Source organism: Aotus nancymaae, unplaced genomic scaffold (assembly GCF_030222135.1).
Source record: "Aotus nancymaae isolate 86718 unplaced genomic scaffold, 86718_ANA_hifiasm-v0.15.2.pri h1tg000029l, whole genome shotgun sequence".
NCBI lineage: Eukaryota > Metazoa > Chordata > Mammalia > Primates > Aotidae > Aotus > Aotus nancymaae.
In genome coordinates, this window is record NW_026988442.1 from 76718885 (window position 1) to 76735734 (window position 16850).

Consider the following 16850-nt stretch of genomic DNA (forward strand, 5'->3'; position numbering starts at 1 on the left):
GGCCAAGCTCAGTGGACCATACCTGTAATCCTAGCACTTTGGTAGGCCAAGGCAGGAGAATTGCTTGAGCCCAGGAATTCAAGACCAGCCTGGACAACATAGTGAGACCTTGTTTCTATTTTTAAAAAGTTTTTAAACCAATTAGCTGGACATGGCGGCATGTACCTGTAGTCCCAGCTACTCAGGAAGCTGAGGTGGAAGGATAGCCTGACTCTAGGAGGCTGAGGCTGTAGTGAGCCAAGAGTGTGCCATCTAGCATGGGTAAACAGCAAGACCCTGTCTCTAAAATAATAACAACAATTGTTAAAGAAAGGCAAAAACAATAAATGATGACTAACAGTAACTGAGACAGCACAAAGCCACAAAACAAATAAGCAACAGAACCAGGATTCCAACACAAGCTGTAGGACTTTAGAGTGTGTATTCTTCATCACCTATGCACGTTATTCTGCCTCTTAAAGATATCTTCTGCCATTTTTATATTACAATAAAAATGTTGACAACAATAACAGCAAAAAATTCCCAAAACTTCCCATTTGAATGAATAGGGAATATCCAAAGAAGCTATAGACACTACGGTTACGATTTAAAGGAAAAGTAAAAATGAAGGGGAAAAAAAAAAACTACAAACCTTATCTTACGTGTCCTATTCCAAATAAAGTTGTGAGCACCTCAGTGTTGCTTTCATTTTTATTTACTTCATTTCAGAAACACTGCATTCTCATCCATGACTGATCCTCAACCTTCCATAGTTTCAAAAAACTTCAGCTTTGATATAACACACACCCCCCCACTTTAATACTCCATAAAACACCTAAATGTTCTGAAAGAATACAAATAAAGGAATCTAAACTATTTATATAAAGTTTACATAAGTCCCAAATTTGACTTACTGTTATAACTTAGTTTGGGAAGTTTCTAATGGAGAAAATTTATAATTCAAATTTATTTTAAATTTGCCATATGAACTTTAAGTACTAAAATGTTATTCCAATCTACTGAGTGGGTATGAAAAATGTGAACTCATTTCAGCATTATTGTAGTCATTATTCTTCTATTAATACTCTAAAGTTAATTATTCTCCCGTGAATTTTTCAGGGAGATACGAGTCAGTCACTGACTAAACAGTTCTATTACTGGATCATGACATACCTAAGTTTAACATTTCATTAAAAGTACTTAAAATTTTTGCTAGCTAAATAGAATCACAAAATTACAAAGTTAAAAGCAATTGAAAAGGTCATTTCTTTATTTCCCCTGCCTTCAAGAAGGATCATACTCATACTAACAAAACTTTTATCTATTTTATAAAGCCCCAGAAAACAGAATTCCAAAATCTGCCTTAGAAACCTATTTTAATACTCATTCTAAGTAATTTTACATATGCTTAATTTCTGAAACCAAAAGGACAGAGTAAAATAGAACCAACATGGGTTTTGAAGGCAAGACCTAAGTTTAATCCTCCTTTACCAAAACTACTGGTAAAATGACACTGGGCAAATTACAGTACTACATGAACTCAAAGCCTTATTTCTTGTCCATAAAATGGGGTTATAATTAACTGTTGAAATCCATTTAAGAATTAAGTAAACATTCACAGTCTCAACCATAGTGCCTGATACCAATACCATAGCTGGTGCTCAATAACTGCCATTTCCTTCCCTTTTAAAAATCATTTCCCAGAACTTCGGGTTCTAGTAATGGTGAAGCAGCTTGGTCAGATAAACCTTCCTATAAAATCTGGACAAAAACATCATTCTTCAATGCTCTGGAGAGACACCAAATGTAGCTAGAAACTGGGAAGAGTTTACCCATGAAAAAAAGAAAGTGTATCTGACAACAAGCACTTGTTTATACCTTTTCATCCAAGAGCAATTCTCAAACTTTCTGGACTCAGGACCCCCTTACACTCTTAAAAATTACTGGCCAGGCGTGGTGGCTCACTCTGGCTCACTCCTGTAATCCCAGCACTTTGGGAGACTGAAGCAGGCTGATCACAATGTCAAGAGATCAAGACCTTCCTGGCCAATATGATGAAACCCCATCTCTACTAAAAATACAAAAACAATTAGCTGGGCGTGGTGGTGTGTTCCTGTAATCCCAGCTACTCAGGAGGCTGAGGCAGGAGAATCACTAGAACCCAGGAGGCGGAGGTTGCAGTGAACTGAGATCGCACCACGGCACTCCAGCCTGGCAACAGAGCAAGACTCTGTCTACAAAAAAAAAAAAAATACTGAAGATCCCATATTAGAAATTTAAAAAACGATCTTTTCATAGTTCAAAGGCATGACATTTTAAGTTTTCACACACACATATAAGATGTGCCTCCCTCAAACATTGTCATGACATTGGTACATTACCATCTGACGTGAAATACAAAAAACTGAAATGGAAAAAATTATGATTAAGTCATTACAAATAATAATGGACTTTTTATATCAACATATAACTTCTAATGACATTTTCTGGAACAAACAAAAATATTAATGAGAAGAGCAGCCTGTTCTACCTTTTTGCAAATCTGTTTAATGTACAGTTTTTAAAAAGTTAACTGCATTCTCATATCTGCTTCTGCAAAGAATCATAGCAATCTATTATTAGTTGAAGTATATGAAGACAATTTGGCCTCAAGTACACACATACCTAACTGGGGCAGGGGACCTGATGACCCCTTGCAAAGCTCTCAGAGACAGACAAGGGGTCCTCAGATCACACACTGAGAATTGCTGATCTAAGGGGGCGCTTATCTGTGTATAACTCGGAAGCAGAAAGATACAGCTTTACTGAACTTAGGTGACACCAAAGTTTGAGGTTGGCAGGACAATTCTAACATTGAGGTGTAAATTCTGGAAGCGAAGAAGCCAACAGTGGGTAAGTCCCAAAATTTATATATAAATTGTCCCAAACCTTGACTATCTGCTAGAATATGCATGTGCAGAGGAAATTCTAGGGTACAATGACAATGAAAGATCTGGAAAGAAAAGATTTCAGCTGCTGCCATCACTGAAAAGAGAAGGTAGTTTTAATCTAGCCAAGCAAACCACTGACTAGAAACAAAAAAATACTCTTCAGAGGAACATAACATAAATGTTTTAAATTTTATGAATTAAAATTTATGCTTACATTATAAATATAGACTACATTTCATCTCTACACTTCATGATGTAAGCATGAAATTAAAAAATTACTGAATACACATACCAAAAAAAAAAAATACCTCAGAAAAAAAAAAAAAAACAGGAAAATGTGACCTATACTCAAAAAAACAGTAAAAAGAAACCAACCTCAAGAAGACATAATCATGCAACTGGTATTAGACTAGCTATAAAAAATAAGCTCAAGGACTAAAGAAACTATTTTCAAAACAAACTTAGAGGAGGAATCTCAGAAAATTGGAAATTTTTCATAAGAATCAAATGAAAATTCTAGGCCTAAAAAGTACAATAACTGAATTGAAAAATAAGCAGGTGGGCTTAGAAGCAAGTTGGAAACAACAGAAGAAAGAATAAATGAATTCAAAATCAAGAGAAATTATCTAACCTAAGAACAGAGAGAAAAAAGACTGACAGCAGACTCTCAGAGACCCATCTGTGTGTCAGGATGAAGAAGTCTAATGTTCCAATGTTAAGTATAGCTTAAGTCGCAGAAAGAGTAGAGAATGGGGCAAAAAATTTTGAAGAAATAATGACCTAACATGCCCCCAATAAGGTGAAAAACAAAAACTTACATCAATATAAATCTTATGCAGCGAAAATACAAAGAAAACATACCCGTGCACATCACAGTCAGATGACTTAAATAAAATTTTTTCAAAGAAAAAATCTCAAAAGCAGTCAGAGGAAAAACAATAAAGTCAAACAAAAATATGAATATATAGATATCTACCGTCTCCTTAGAAACTACAGAGAACAGAAGACAATGGAAATACATCTTTATAGAACTGGAAAAAAATAACCATCAAGCCAGCAATCTTCAGCAAAAGTATCCTTCAAAGATACAGCAAAACAAAGATACTTTCAGGAAAACAAAAACAAAATTTGTAGCCAGCCAAAACTATGGCAGTTCCCCCAAAAAGCTAAAAATAGAATAATCAAATAATTCAGCAACTCCACTTCTGGGTATAAACCTAAAATAACTGAAAACAGGAATGTGACAGATATTTGTACATTCATATTCATAGCAGCATTATTTATAATGGCTAAAAGGTAGAAGCAACCCAAGTGTCCATCAACACATGAATGAACAGATAAACAAAATGTGATACATACATACAATATTATTTAATATTCAGCATTAAAAAGAAAATTCTGACATGTGCTATAACCCTGGAAGAGCCTTGAAGACATTATGCCATGTGAAATAAACCAGACACAAAAAAACCGAATACTGTATAATTCCATTTACATGAGGTACCTAAGTTAGTCAAATTCATAGACAGAAAGAGAAGAGTGGTTACCAGGGGACTGAGGGTAGGGAAGGAGTTCTTGTTTATTGAGTAGTTTCAGTTTGAGCTGCCGAAAAAGTTCTGAGGGTAGATGGTGGTAATGATTGTACAATAATGTGAAAGTATTTAATGCCACTAAATTTTACACTTAAAAATTGTTAAAATGGTAAATCTTGTATTTTACAACCAAAATTTGTTTTAATCAACATAATTTACCATATTCAGAAAATTAAAATGAAAAACCGTATGATTATCTCAATAGATGCTAAATAAGATTTTACCAGCTTGAATACTCATTTACAACAAAAACAAAAAACTTTCAGCAAACTAAGAAAAGAATTTACCGGGCCGGGTGCGGTGGCTGACGCCTGTAATCCCAGCACTTTGGGAGGCCAAGGCGGGTGGATCACGAGGTCAAGAGATCGAGACCACCCTGGTCAACATGGTGAAACCCCGTCTCTACTAAAAATGCAAAAAATTAGCTGTGCATGGTGACGTGTGCCTGTAATCCCAGCTACTCAGGAGGCTGAGGCAGGAGAATTGCCTGAACCCAGGAGGCGGAGGTTGCGGTGAGCCGAGATTGCGCCATTGCACTCCAGCCTGGCTAACAAGAGCGAAACTCCGTCTCAAAAAAAAAAAGAAAAGAAAAGAATTTACCCAGTCTTACGGACACCTATTAAAAAATCTACAGTTAACTTAAGTGTTGAAGCACTGAACATTTCCTCCACCTCACACTGGTAAGAGGGCAAGGGTGTGTATTTGCAGTAGTTCTACTCAACATGTTACTGAAGGTTTCAGACAGTACAGTAACAATAATAAAGGTATAAAAATTGGAAAGAAAGTAAAACTACCCCATTTGTGTGCAACATAATTATTAATGTAGAAAAATGCAGAAGAATTAAATAATTATGATTAATAAGTGTGTCTGCCAGGCCTTATAACAAAAAGTTAACATACAAAATTTTACTCTGTATCTATGTATTAGCAACGCACAACTGGAAAACAAAACTAAAAAAATTCCATTTATATTTGCATCATACAACATAAAATGCTTAGTAATAAATTTAACAAAAGATATACAAGACCTCTACCGAAACTACAAAATGTTGCTGAGAAAAATTAAAGATGACCTAAATAAATGGAAAGATGTGCCATGTTCATGACTGGAAGTTTCAAGGCTCTTAAAATGTCTCCAAAGTGATCTACAAATTCGACACAACCCCAGTTACAGTCTCGGCATAATCATATTCCTTTCTACAGTAATTAGCAAGCCTATCCTAAAATTCATAATTGAGACAAAAAGATCTAAAATCTTGGGAAAACAACAAAGATGGAGAATTTACATTAACACCAGGATTTACTAAAAAGCCATTCAGGGGTTCTCAGCTGGGCCAATTTTGTCCCTCAGTGGGCATTTGGCAATATCTGGAAACAATTTTGGCTGTCACAACTGGAAAGACGTTACTACCATCTAGCAGGTAAAAACCAAAGATACTATTAAATATTTTACAATGTATAGGACAGCCTCACAACAATGTGGCCCAAAATGTCAGTAGTGCCAAGGCTGGGAAATCCTAAACTACAATAATCAAGACAATATGGGCCGGGCGCAGTGGCTCATGTCTGTAATTCCAGCACTTTGGGAAACCGAGGCAGGCAGATCACCTGAGGTCAAGAGTTCAAGACCAGTCTGGCCAACATGGTGAAACCCGTCTCTACTAAAAACAAAAAATTAGCTGGGCTGGTGGTAGGTACCTATAATCTCAGCTACTTGGGAGGCTAAGGCAGGTGAATCACTTGAACTCGGGAGGCAGAGGCTGCAGTGAGCCAAGATACTGCACTGCAGCCTGGGTGGACAGAGTGAGACTTCATCTCAAAAACAAAAAAAACAATATGATATTGACATAGGGACAGTCAAACAGATTAATAAAACAGAATACAGATTCCAGAAGTAGACCTCTTAGGTCAACTATTCAATAAAGGTGACAAAGCAACTCAATGGAAAAAGTGTTTTCCAAAGTAGGTTCTAGAACAACAGGATATGCATATGCAAAAGAAAGAAAGAAAGAAAGAAACAAACAAACTACTTGATCCCTACTTCCCTCCATATAAATACACAAACAGTAGCTCAAAATACATCACAGACTTAAATAAAAGTTAAATGATAAATTGATAAAGCTTCTAGAAAAATGCATTAAAACATCTTCACAACCTAGCAAAACTACTGAGAAAAGGCTTAAAAGCAGAATATATACACAAAAAAAAAACCTAAAAGAACTCCTACAACTCAGTAAAAACAAAATACAATTTTTAAAATGGCTAAAGAACTTGAAAAGACATTTCAGAAAGGAAGATAAACAAATGGCTAATAAGCACATGAAAATTCAAAGTGGTCAGTATTAATATTCATCACAGAAATACAAATTATAACCAAAATGAGAAATATAAATTAAAAGCACAAACCACATACTCATTAAGATGACTAAAATGTACAATACTACAAACAACTGATTGCTTGTGATAATGTAGAGCAACACAAACTCCCATGTATTGATGGAAAGCAGGTAAAACAGCACATAAAGCTCTAGCTGTTTCTTATAAAGCTACACCTACCCTATTATCCAGTGATTCCAATCCTAGGTATTTACTCAAGAGAAATAAGTCCACAAAAGGCCTCTACAATAATATTCTACTTTATTCATAATAGCATATCTGTTGACAAGTGAAAGAAACCATGAATATTCATAAAACAGACTACTTACTACACAGCAATAAAGAGAAATGAAATTCTGTTATGTACAACGACCTAGATGAATCTCAAAAACATTATGGTGAGTAAAAGATGCCAGGGACATTTATGGTCACTTAAATGTAAAATTCTAGAGTAGGTGACAGTAATTTATGTTTTATTTATTTAAAAAAAAAAAAAAAAGCTGGGTCAAGTGGTTTACACCTGTAATCTCAGCACTTTAGGAAGCCAAGGCAAGCAGATTGCTTGAGGCCAGGAATTAGAGACCAGCCTGGCCAACATTGCAAAAATACAAAATACTAAAAATACAAAAATTAGCCACGCAAGGTTGCCACCTGTAATCCCTCCCAAATGCCCGTGGTCCCAGTTTCTTGGAAGGAAAAGGCACAAGAATTGCTTGAACCTGGAAGGCAGAGGTCGCAATGAGCCAATATCGCACCACTGCACTCCAGCCTGGTGACAGAGCAAGGCTCTGTCTCAAAAAAATAATAATAATAGCAGATGACTGGAGGGCAAACCAGAAAAGGTCACTAAGGATCTTCCTAGGGTAAGAGAGATGTCCTCTATCTTGATAGAGTGTTAAGTTACACCCATGTGATCATTTGTCTAAATCAAGCAGTCAGGTTTTGTGCATTACAATGTATGTAAATCTCACCCCAAAAAACTATTAAAAAATCTAGTGGAGGTAGAGGAGTAAACAGAGGTACCACTCAAACAAGATATGGCAAAGTATTAATTGTTGACACTAAGTGATAGGTACACGGGAGTTCATTATACCATTTTGTTCACTTTATATATGTTTGAAATTTTCCATGATTAAAGGTTTTAATAAAATAATTTCCCTTAATTCCTCCTCAGTGGAGGAAGAAAACTAATAATCACTGTCCTTCATATAAATTAAAATCTTCTAAGGAAGTCTCTAAACTTTCTTTTCTATACCAAACCATCCCTGTCCTTTCAACTTTCCTCATATCCATCATAGTTACAGTTCACCTTGAAATCTGTCCATATTTTCTGTACCTTATTTATGTACTACTATCTAGTAGGGAGAAATAGACTGGAGCTAACACTTCATTAGCCTCTAGTACACATCCGGCAGTATGCTACCTACTTTAAATATTACCCATTTAAATCCCAAAACAGCATTTAGCATCTAAAACTTTAACCCTTAGAATGACTATAGTTAACACTAATTGACTGTATATTTCAAAATAGCTAAAAGGCAGTAATTTGTATGTTCCTAGCATAAAGGTAAATATTTAAGAGTTCCCAAGTACCCTGATTTGATTATATGAATGTATCAAATTATCACATGTACCCCCAAATATGTACATCTATATCAATTTAAAAAATAAAAATAAAAATGTTAATGTTTCTTTACCGACAGCCCTCACTAGATTTATGTTCAATGTCAACACTGATCTTATCTTGTTCACTATTTCTTCACATCAGGCACACAGCAGGTACTCAGTAAATACACGTAAATCAAAGAATGAAAGAATATCAGAGCTCATAAGTACAGTGGTTCAGCTCTCTTTTTTGGTAGTGTAAATCATTTCCCATTCTAGCTATATCCAGCTTATTTCGCCTTTAATCTTACTGGCATCAATATCAATTTAACAATTGTTTCAAGTATTTGTATTTGTTTAAAGTGGAATAGAATAACTCGTGTTTGAAAGTGTCACATTTTCTCTATTTATTCAAACATGTAATGTAGTAAATCAATTTATATATTTCAACAAGTCTTTAAATAGTATATTTTTTATATGTGGTGTTACTTTTTCTGTTCAAATTCATACAGATAAAGAAAAAAAAATCCTAACACTTTTTTTTAAAAGACTGGGTCTCACTATGTTGCCTGGCTTCCTAACGCATTTTGGCAGTCTCTTATTTGATAGTATCACCATCATCACAAAGCTGAAAAACCCTAACAAATATTGAGAACTCGAAGTTTCTAACAAGGAAAGTTATAATTAAATTATTATTGAATTAATAACTACAGAGTTAATAAGTTATCACTGGGTTAATAACATTGAGCTGTAATATAACCAACCATAAATTTTACTTCAAAAGAATTCATCTAACAAACTAAGCATTTACATAAACTTAAGATCAAATTGTTAGATCCCTTCAGTGAATCTAGGTTTGTTCTCGGAGTATATTCTTCAGTAAACATTGGGGGTGTGGTTTATGAATAAAACTACCAATACTTGAGATTAGAATTCGAGTTCTATCTCAAAGAGTAATTTTTTTCATTCTTAAATAAAATCCTCAAAACATCCATAAGTTAAAAAGTTTAAAAGAGGAGGGGGATGTTATTAGTGATACAATAAAATACAAAAACTGAGTGAAATAGCTGTTAAGTAAGCCAATGGCAAGTACTAGATTTTTCCTCCTTAGTTAAGCAAAATACTAAAGAAGCTGGTCATTGCAATGTTTGTCAACCAACTAAAAAAATCTTTTAAAAAAATGTTTTAACATTCCAAAGGAGAAGGCAAAAGAGAAGAAGCAAACTTCAGGAGAAACAAAAAAAAAAAATCACTCACAAAGAATGACACTGTGTGTATATACATACATATATATATATATATATATATATATACACATAAAACTTTTTTACTTAAAATTTCACAAATGTCTTACATATATCATTTGCCACAGATTTAAATCCACATTCTTCCAAATGCCATTTGATGTTTATAGATTTTACATAACTTTAAAAAACATTTAATTCAAATGTTCCAAAGGCAGCAAAGGGCTGGAAAACAGAGGTTTCAAAGTAAATACTTGTTTAGAGACACCAGCAAATAGATCTGACCTTTTCAAGTGGCTTTCCTGAAGAATTTCCAATCAGTTTCCAGTCATTCAAGACCTCTTCAACTTTGGAAATAAACCTAGGAAGTGGGGAGAAAGCTTCTAAATACAACAGCACACATTTTTTTCCTATTATTATACAACTTTTTTAAAAAGGTATTTTTATATTTTAACAATTTAACCAGAGAGCACTCAGTACATTTAGTATTGCTAGCTTAATTTATGGATATGGAGTAAGAAAAATAATATTTTAGTCAAGATTTCTTAAGTTTTGATTCATTTATATCTATTGCTTACCTAACAAAACATTCTGGCTTCTACAAAATATAAGCTAAGAATTAAAGAATCTCTATTGAAACAAATAAAACAAATATGGACAACAAATAAAAACTAACAGACTAAAATGATACTATTAAAGATAATTATGGGCCAAGTGCAGTGGCTCATGCCTGTAATCCCAGCCCATTGGGAGGCTGAGGTGGGCAGGTCACCTGGGGATGGGAGTTCGAAACCAGCCCAGTACAAATGTAAAAAAAAAATTAGCTAGGTGTGGTGGTGCACGTTTGTAATCCCAGCTACTTGGGAGGCTGAGGCATGAGAATCACTAGAACCAGGAAGCAGATGTGGCAGTGAGTGGAGATCATGCCACTGCACTATAGCCTGGGCAATACAGCGAGATTCCATCTCAAAAATAAGTAAGTAAAAAAAATTATGAAACCAATAATTTCTCTCCTACCCAAAATAACTGACTCTATTTAGGAATTCCCTTCCCTGATTTACCCCTCTCCCAACAAAAAAAGTAAAGTATTTTTTGAGAACTTGGCTCATAAAACTAAAACAAGTTTTAATGGGCAGCTGACAAGAAATTACAAGTAAATTTGTAAACTTTAAGGAATATAATTGACAGATCATAAAACTATTCACTAATCTTTAAATCCAATGATCAACAAGACCTACTAAAAAGAGAACTGAATTTTGACTAGCAACATGCTCAACATTAGTATATGAAAACTGTCAAGTCTCAGTCAAAGACACTTTGAGGAGACTCGTTATTACTCTAAGAAGCTTACTTCTTATATAAGCTAAGTATGATGCAATCTAAAAGCAACATTGCTCCCTAAACCCCTAGAAGTACTGCTAGAGCACTAAAGTTAATTCTAGTCAAACTGCATGCAAAGGCTACAGATTTTTTCCTTCAGTGACATTATGAACTAATATTTTTATGTTTTAAAATAGTAATGATAAATCCAGTTATGATTCAACTGAGGCTTCTTAGTAATTCCTCTTTAAAATTAAATGCAGTATGAATTCATACACTAATTCACGGGGAGGGGGTCAGTCAAAAGGCAATTACTAGGTTTGAAAATGAGTGCTCTAGAAACAAGTTTATATGTTTACAAAAAAGAAAAAATTTAAATATATCCATAGGTGAGCAAAAATTTGCATGAAATGTATACTGCATTTATGAAGGTAAAAAACTGGAAGTTACCTTAATGCCCAAGTGCAGCAAACACTTGTAAATTAATGGTATATTCATCCACTCAGAGGACTAATATGCACCCATTAAAAATCATGTTTTGAAGAATGTTTGAGGAAGAAAATGTTCAGTACATTAAATGAAAAAATGAAAGCTATAGAAATAAATACTAATATTTGATCCAAAAAAGTTTTTAACACAGGTTAGAAGGAAATATGTCAAAAAATTAACAGTAGTTATTTCCTGGTGGTAAGTTTACAGGTGACTTTTATTTTGTATTCTACAAGGTATTATTGTTATAGTAAAAATTATTTAAAATATAGTTTTTACAGTAAAATAATTTTTTTTTTTCCGAGACAGGGTCTCAACTCTGTCACCCAGGCTGGAGTGCAATGGTGTAATCATGGCTTGCTGCAGCCTCGTCCTCTCGGGCTCAAGCAATCCTCCCATCTCAGCCTCCTGACTAGCTGGGACTACAGATGCACATCAACACGCCCAGCTAGTTTTTGTATTTTTAGTAGAGATGGGATTTCACCATGCTGCCCAGGCTGGTCTTGAACTCCTGAGCTCAAGTGATCTGCCTTCCTCGGCCTTCCAAAGTGCTGAGACTACGGGCATGAGCCACCATGCCTGGCCAGGAATGTCTTAAAATATTTCTTTTATGAATACTGAATTCTATCAGTACTAGCTAAGAGACTTGGACTTTATCCTACAAGTACTGAGATTTGACTAGAAAAATTAAGTACCTTTCTCCTTAAAAGCACTCAGGAAATGAAGGGTCATTTCCTGATTCCTTATTCTATATTAGGTTCCTTTGCTATCCGCTCTTATAAGACTAGGCTTCTTTCCTTTCTTAGTTTTTACATAAATTTGTAATTACAGACCTGTATTATTTGTGTCTGTACTGCACTAGACTGTACATTTAATAAGAGCAGAAACCGTACCTGTTTTACTAACCACCACATCTCTAAATCCCTAATGTGCACTGTGCTTGACACATGGGCAGTCAATAAACATTCTGTCAATGAACAAATGATAAAAAGAGTCATGGGCTTCTATACAGTTCTCTCAATAAATTATCTATATAGTTCATAACATGCTGTATGTACTGACGAGAACTTTTATTCAAAATTAAACTCAAGGTTTGAGACTTCAAAGTCTTATTCCCATGAATTGTAAAATGCACACTACAAACAGTGTAAAAGCTAAAAACCAAATTTTCTATTTTGCAATAGTTCTTATAACCACATTAACAATTATTTCCATATGCAGATCTTTAGCTTAATATTCCACTTCAGGGTATTTTTAATATTTAACTAGGAGAAAGTGATCATTTTTCCATTCAAAACTCTGATGCTTCCTCATCCCTACCCTACAAGATTTAAGTTACATTTTTCTAACAACCTTCAAGACATCAAATTATTTCAAATTCAACAGATTCAAAACTGCAATCCTCTCACTTTGACACTTCCTTATCTTTGTTCTTTCAGGCAAAAAACTGCAGTTCATGTTTGATTTTTCCCATTCTTACAGATCATTAAGTTTATTACCTAAGTCTTCTCTGAAATATTTTACAATCCTCCCTTCTAGCCCCTTTCTCTCCACTCCCCAAATCACCATCCTAATTATGAATCAAGTTAAGTCTCCCACCATTATTCTACATCATGTCCTAAAACCATTCTCATCATATCACCTGGCCACTCTAATATCAACAGTCTCTCACTATTGTCTTAAGCAGTGGTTCTTTCTAAGTGTGGTCTCCTGACCAGCTGCATCTGAATTACCTGAGACCATGTTACAGAAGCAAAAATCTTTAGTCCCACCTCAGACCTACAGAATCAGAAACTCTGAAGATGGGCCCCAGCAATCTATGACTCAGATGTACATTAAAGTATGAGAGAATCACTGGTCATAGGAATACTGAATCTGGACTCCTATATTTAGTTTGGGAAGCTATCCATAACCCAACTCCATCTTCCTCGTTAACCTATTTCCCTTCAGTAAGTCTTCAGGCCAGGCACAGTAGCTCATGCCCATAATGCCAGCAATTTGGGAGGCCGAGGCAGGTATATCACGAGGTTAGGAGTTCAAGACCAGCCTGGCCAAGATGGTGAAACCCCATCTCTACTAAAAATACAAAAATTATTCGGGCATGGTGGTGCATGCCTGTAATCTCAGCTACTCAGGAGGCTGAGGCAGGGAATTGCTTGAACGGAGGCAGAGGTTGCAGTGAGCTGAGATCATGCCACTGCACTTCTGCCTCGGTGAGCGAGCGTGACTCTGTTTCAAAAAAAAAAAAAAATAGTCATCACTCTAGTAAAATTTCTTCATGAAGTCCTTTGAAAGGTTCATTCTCACCTATGTCTCTGCCCATGTCAGTCCATTCTTATGTCCAACCATTTCCCACTTTCAAGGCCCAGCTCATTTCCTATCTTTTCTATGAAAATATCTCCAACTATTGTAGTCCACAATATCACCCCTATCTAAATAATAATTATTTTAATTATTATGTTTCTAGTAGTACCAATTGGCTTACATTTTAACTATTTGCTGTTTGTTGTTTTTTTAAAAAATATATGGGTCAGCCGGGCGCGGTGGCTCACACTTGTAATCCAAGCACTTTGGAGACCAAGGCGGGTGGATCACCTGAGGTCGGGAGTTCATGACCAGCCTGACCAACATGGTGAAACCTCGTCTTAAATAAAATAAAAGAAAAAGAAAAAAAGAAAAAATATATATATGGGTCAAGTTTCTGCTTTTCCTTTTGTATATATATATAGCTCTAGATACCCAGTACCTGCTCAATGAAGTCTTACCAGTGTGGTTATGTCTTACTGACACTTTTATGAAGGTACCACAACTCTAACTATTCCAACAAAGGCCTTTTATATTTTCCTATGCCACCTAATGACATGACAACCACAAATTTCCTCTCCCAACCAGAAAGTTTATAAAATGTTGTAACGACATAAACACTGATTTCAACATCCAGAAAACTGAAGGGTTTCTGTGACGCTGAACAGAACCTTTTCGATCTAAGCTATCACTCCTCCACAAACTTGGCTTTCAACTCATTTCAGTGAAACAATAGTTTCACCCAGACAGCTGTTCATCTGAGTTTGATAGGCACAGGAAGCCTGGGCACAGTACCCACTGAAATGTAACAACTTGAATCAAAGCGTTCCAAAGCCATATGCAGACTTTTTTAAAAGGTTATTCTAAAAGATAGGATGGGCCAGGCGCGGAGGGTCACGCCTGTAATCTCAGCACTTTGGGCCGCAGATGCTTGAGCCCAGGAGTTCAAGACTAGCCTGGGCAACACAGCGAGATCTTTAAAATATTAGCTGGGCGTGAAGGCGCGTGCCTGTTGTCCCAGCTCCTCCTGAGGCTAAAGGGGGAGCTTCACTTGAGCCTAGGAGTGCCAGGCCACAGTGAGCTATGACCTCGCCATTGCACTCCAGCCTGGGTGACAGTCTGAGACCCTGTCTCTAAAAATAAATAAAAATAAAAAATTTAAAACAGCATGGAGATGGTCGGAGTGTGGACCATCACCAATACTCTGAAGAAATACTTCCTCCTGAAAAGGGTATACCAACGTAGACGGGATGGGGTGGGGGAGGCACCTGCGAAGTTTACTGCTTAAGATAATGAGTTAAACGGTAATGAAAACCGGAAAGGTAGTTGCAGCCTCGGAAATTGTTCTTGCGAGTGGGTAACAATCAGAAAACCAAAGTCTCAGGAAAGCAGTAAGACAGGAGAGAAAACAAAAACTTTCTGAGAGCCTTGGCCTCAAGGATTGGCTGACAGGTGTGGGCCTGGGCTTGTCAGACGCGAGACGCGGAAGAAGCTTGCGGCTGACCAGAGAAGAGAGGAGGAGGAGACCCGAGACCCGAGACCCATGGTATTACCGTTCCCGCAGAAGTGGCGTCACTTGTGGTGTGTCTGGGGTCAGGGAAGCAGCTAGGGGACGCCGGGACTCATGGAGCTGGTAACCAAAGATGCGATTCACTCACCTTTCCCATTCCGAGGCAGTGGTGAAGTCCGTGATCTCAAATACCTCGGATTCGGGCTGCAGGAAGAAGGAAAGAAAAAGAAATTAAGCCCCAAGGCGACGACACGGAGGAACGAATTTAGATAGTAACGAGGATTAAGTAAGGAGCAAAAGAACTAACCTCACTGTCAGCAGCCATCTTGAGGAGCGCCGGGCCGGGCGCTATGGCTGCCGGGAAGACGAGCGGAAGAGCTTGGGAAGGAGGGTGGTGAGCTGCCCTGGGCGGGGGGTATGGGCGGGGCTCCGCGTGGCCCCGCCCCCTGCTCGTGATCTTAACCCTGGTAAGAGACGTGTGCTGTTTCTTCGCCCAGGGCTGGAAGACTTTAGTCCGCCCTAAGCTGGTTTAATAAAACTCCGTTCTAAGTGGTTTAATAAAATTTGAAAATTTCCTGTAAAGTAATGAATACAGAAAAGGAACAGAAGCAAAGCGGTCGGACAAGACCCTAAACTCATGTGAATAAGATTGTATCAAAAAACCTAAAGCATGTTGGGTTTTTCATTCAACCCCTATTTGTAGTTAGTACCAGTTGACTTACATTTTAACTATTGGGTTTGTTTTCATTCAGCCTCTATTTATTAATTCCAAGGCACTAAGCTGGGTGCCGTAATACTCACCACTTCTACACTCCGCTCCCTGTTCCCCCAAGAACTTGCCCAGTTCATTGACATGAAATAAAATCATCATACTAGTTACCTGGTTTCTGAGAAGAGCAACATGGTGTTCAAAAAACGTTTCATTTTTTAAGCTGTTGAAGAACAGCAGGGTGTCAGCTAGCAGTTAAGAATTCTATCTCGGGAAATAGGGGAGGGACAGCGGGGAGTGGGGAGTTGGGGAGAGACAGCATGGGGAGAAATGCCAGATATAGGTGAGGGGAACGAAGGCAGCAAATCACACTGCCACGTGTGTACCTATGCAACAATCTTGCATGTTCTTCACATGTACCCCAAAACCTAAAATGCAATAAAAAAAAAATTCTATCTCTTACTGAAATATATACAAATGAAATGCTGCCACATGTGGGATTTGCCTCAAAGTAATAAGGAAAAGAAATGAGTAAGGCTAGGAATGAAATAAAAGATATAAGTGGATAATTGTTTAAACCAGTGGTGATACTATTTCCTCTACTTTTGCTTAGGTTTGAATGTTTACATAATTAAAACTTTTTAAAAATTTAATCTCGTTTAATGAATTTTGCAACCCACACAGGTAGTGTGGAGGTGGGGAACTAGGAGATGCAGCTTTAGTGATAAAAATTATTATTATTATTTTTTTTTTTGAGATGGAGTCTCACTCTATTGCCCAGGCTGAAGTCCA

General features: G+C 36.6%; 1 protein-coding gene and 1 non-coding gene across 3 annotated transcripts in view; one reads left to right on the forward strand and one right to left on the reverse strand.

The window, feature by feature from the left end:
• Positions 1-15689, reverse strand: part of RAB3GAP1 (RAB3 GTPase activating protein catalytic subunit 1) — a 103809-nt gene extending 88120 nt beyond the window's left edge. For both annotated transcript variants that reach the window (XM_012468455.2, XM_012468454.2), the window contains exons 1-3: positions 15657-15689; positions 15498-15553; positions 10012-10087 (exon numbers count right to left, since the gene is read on the reverse strand). In XM_012468455.2, coding sequence (XP_012323878.1) covers positions 10012-10087; positions 15498-15553; positions 15657-15674 — 150 coding nt within the window. In that variant the 5' untranslated portion in view covers positions 15675-15689. The remainder of the gene's footprint in view (positions 1-10011; positions 10088-15497; positions 15554-15656) is intronic.
• Positions 2266-2369, forward strand: LOC135277149 (small nucleolar RNA U13). Its single transcript, XR_010344745.1, has one exon. It is a non-coding gene; the product is annotated as a small nucleolar RNA U13 (small nucleolar RNA).
• Positions 15690-16850: the final 1161 nt, after the last annotated feature.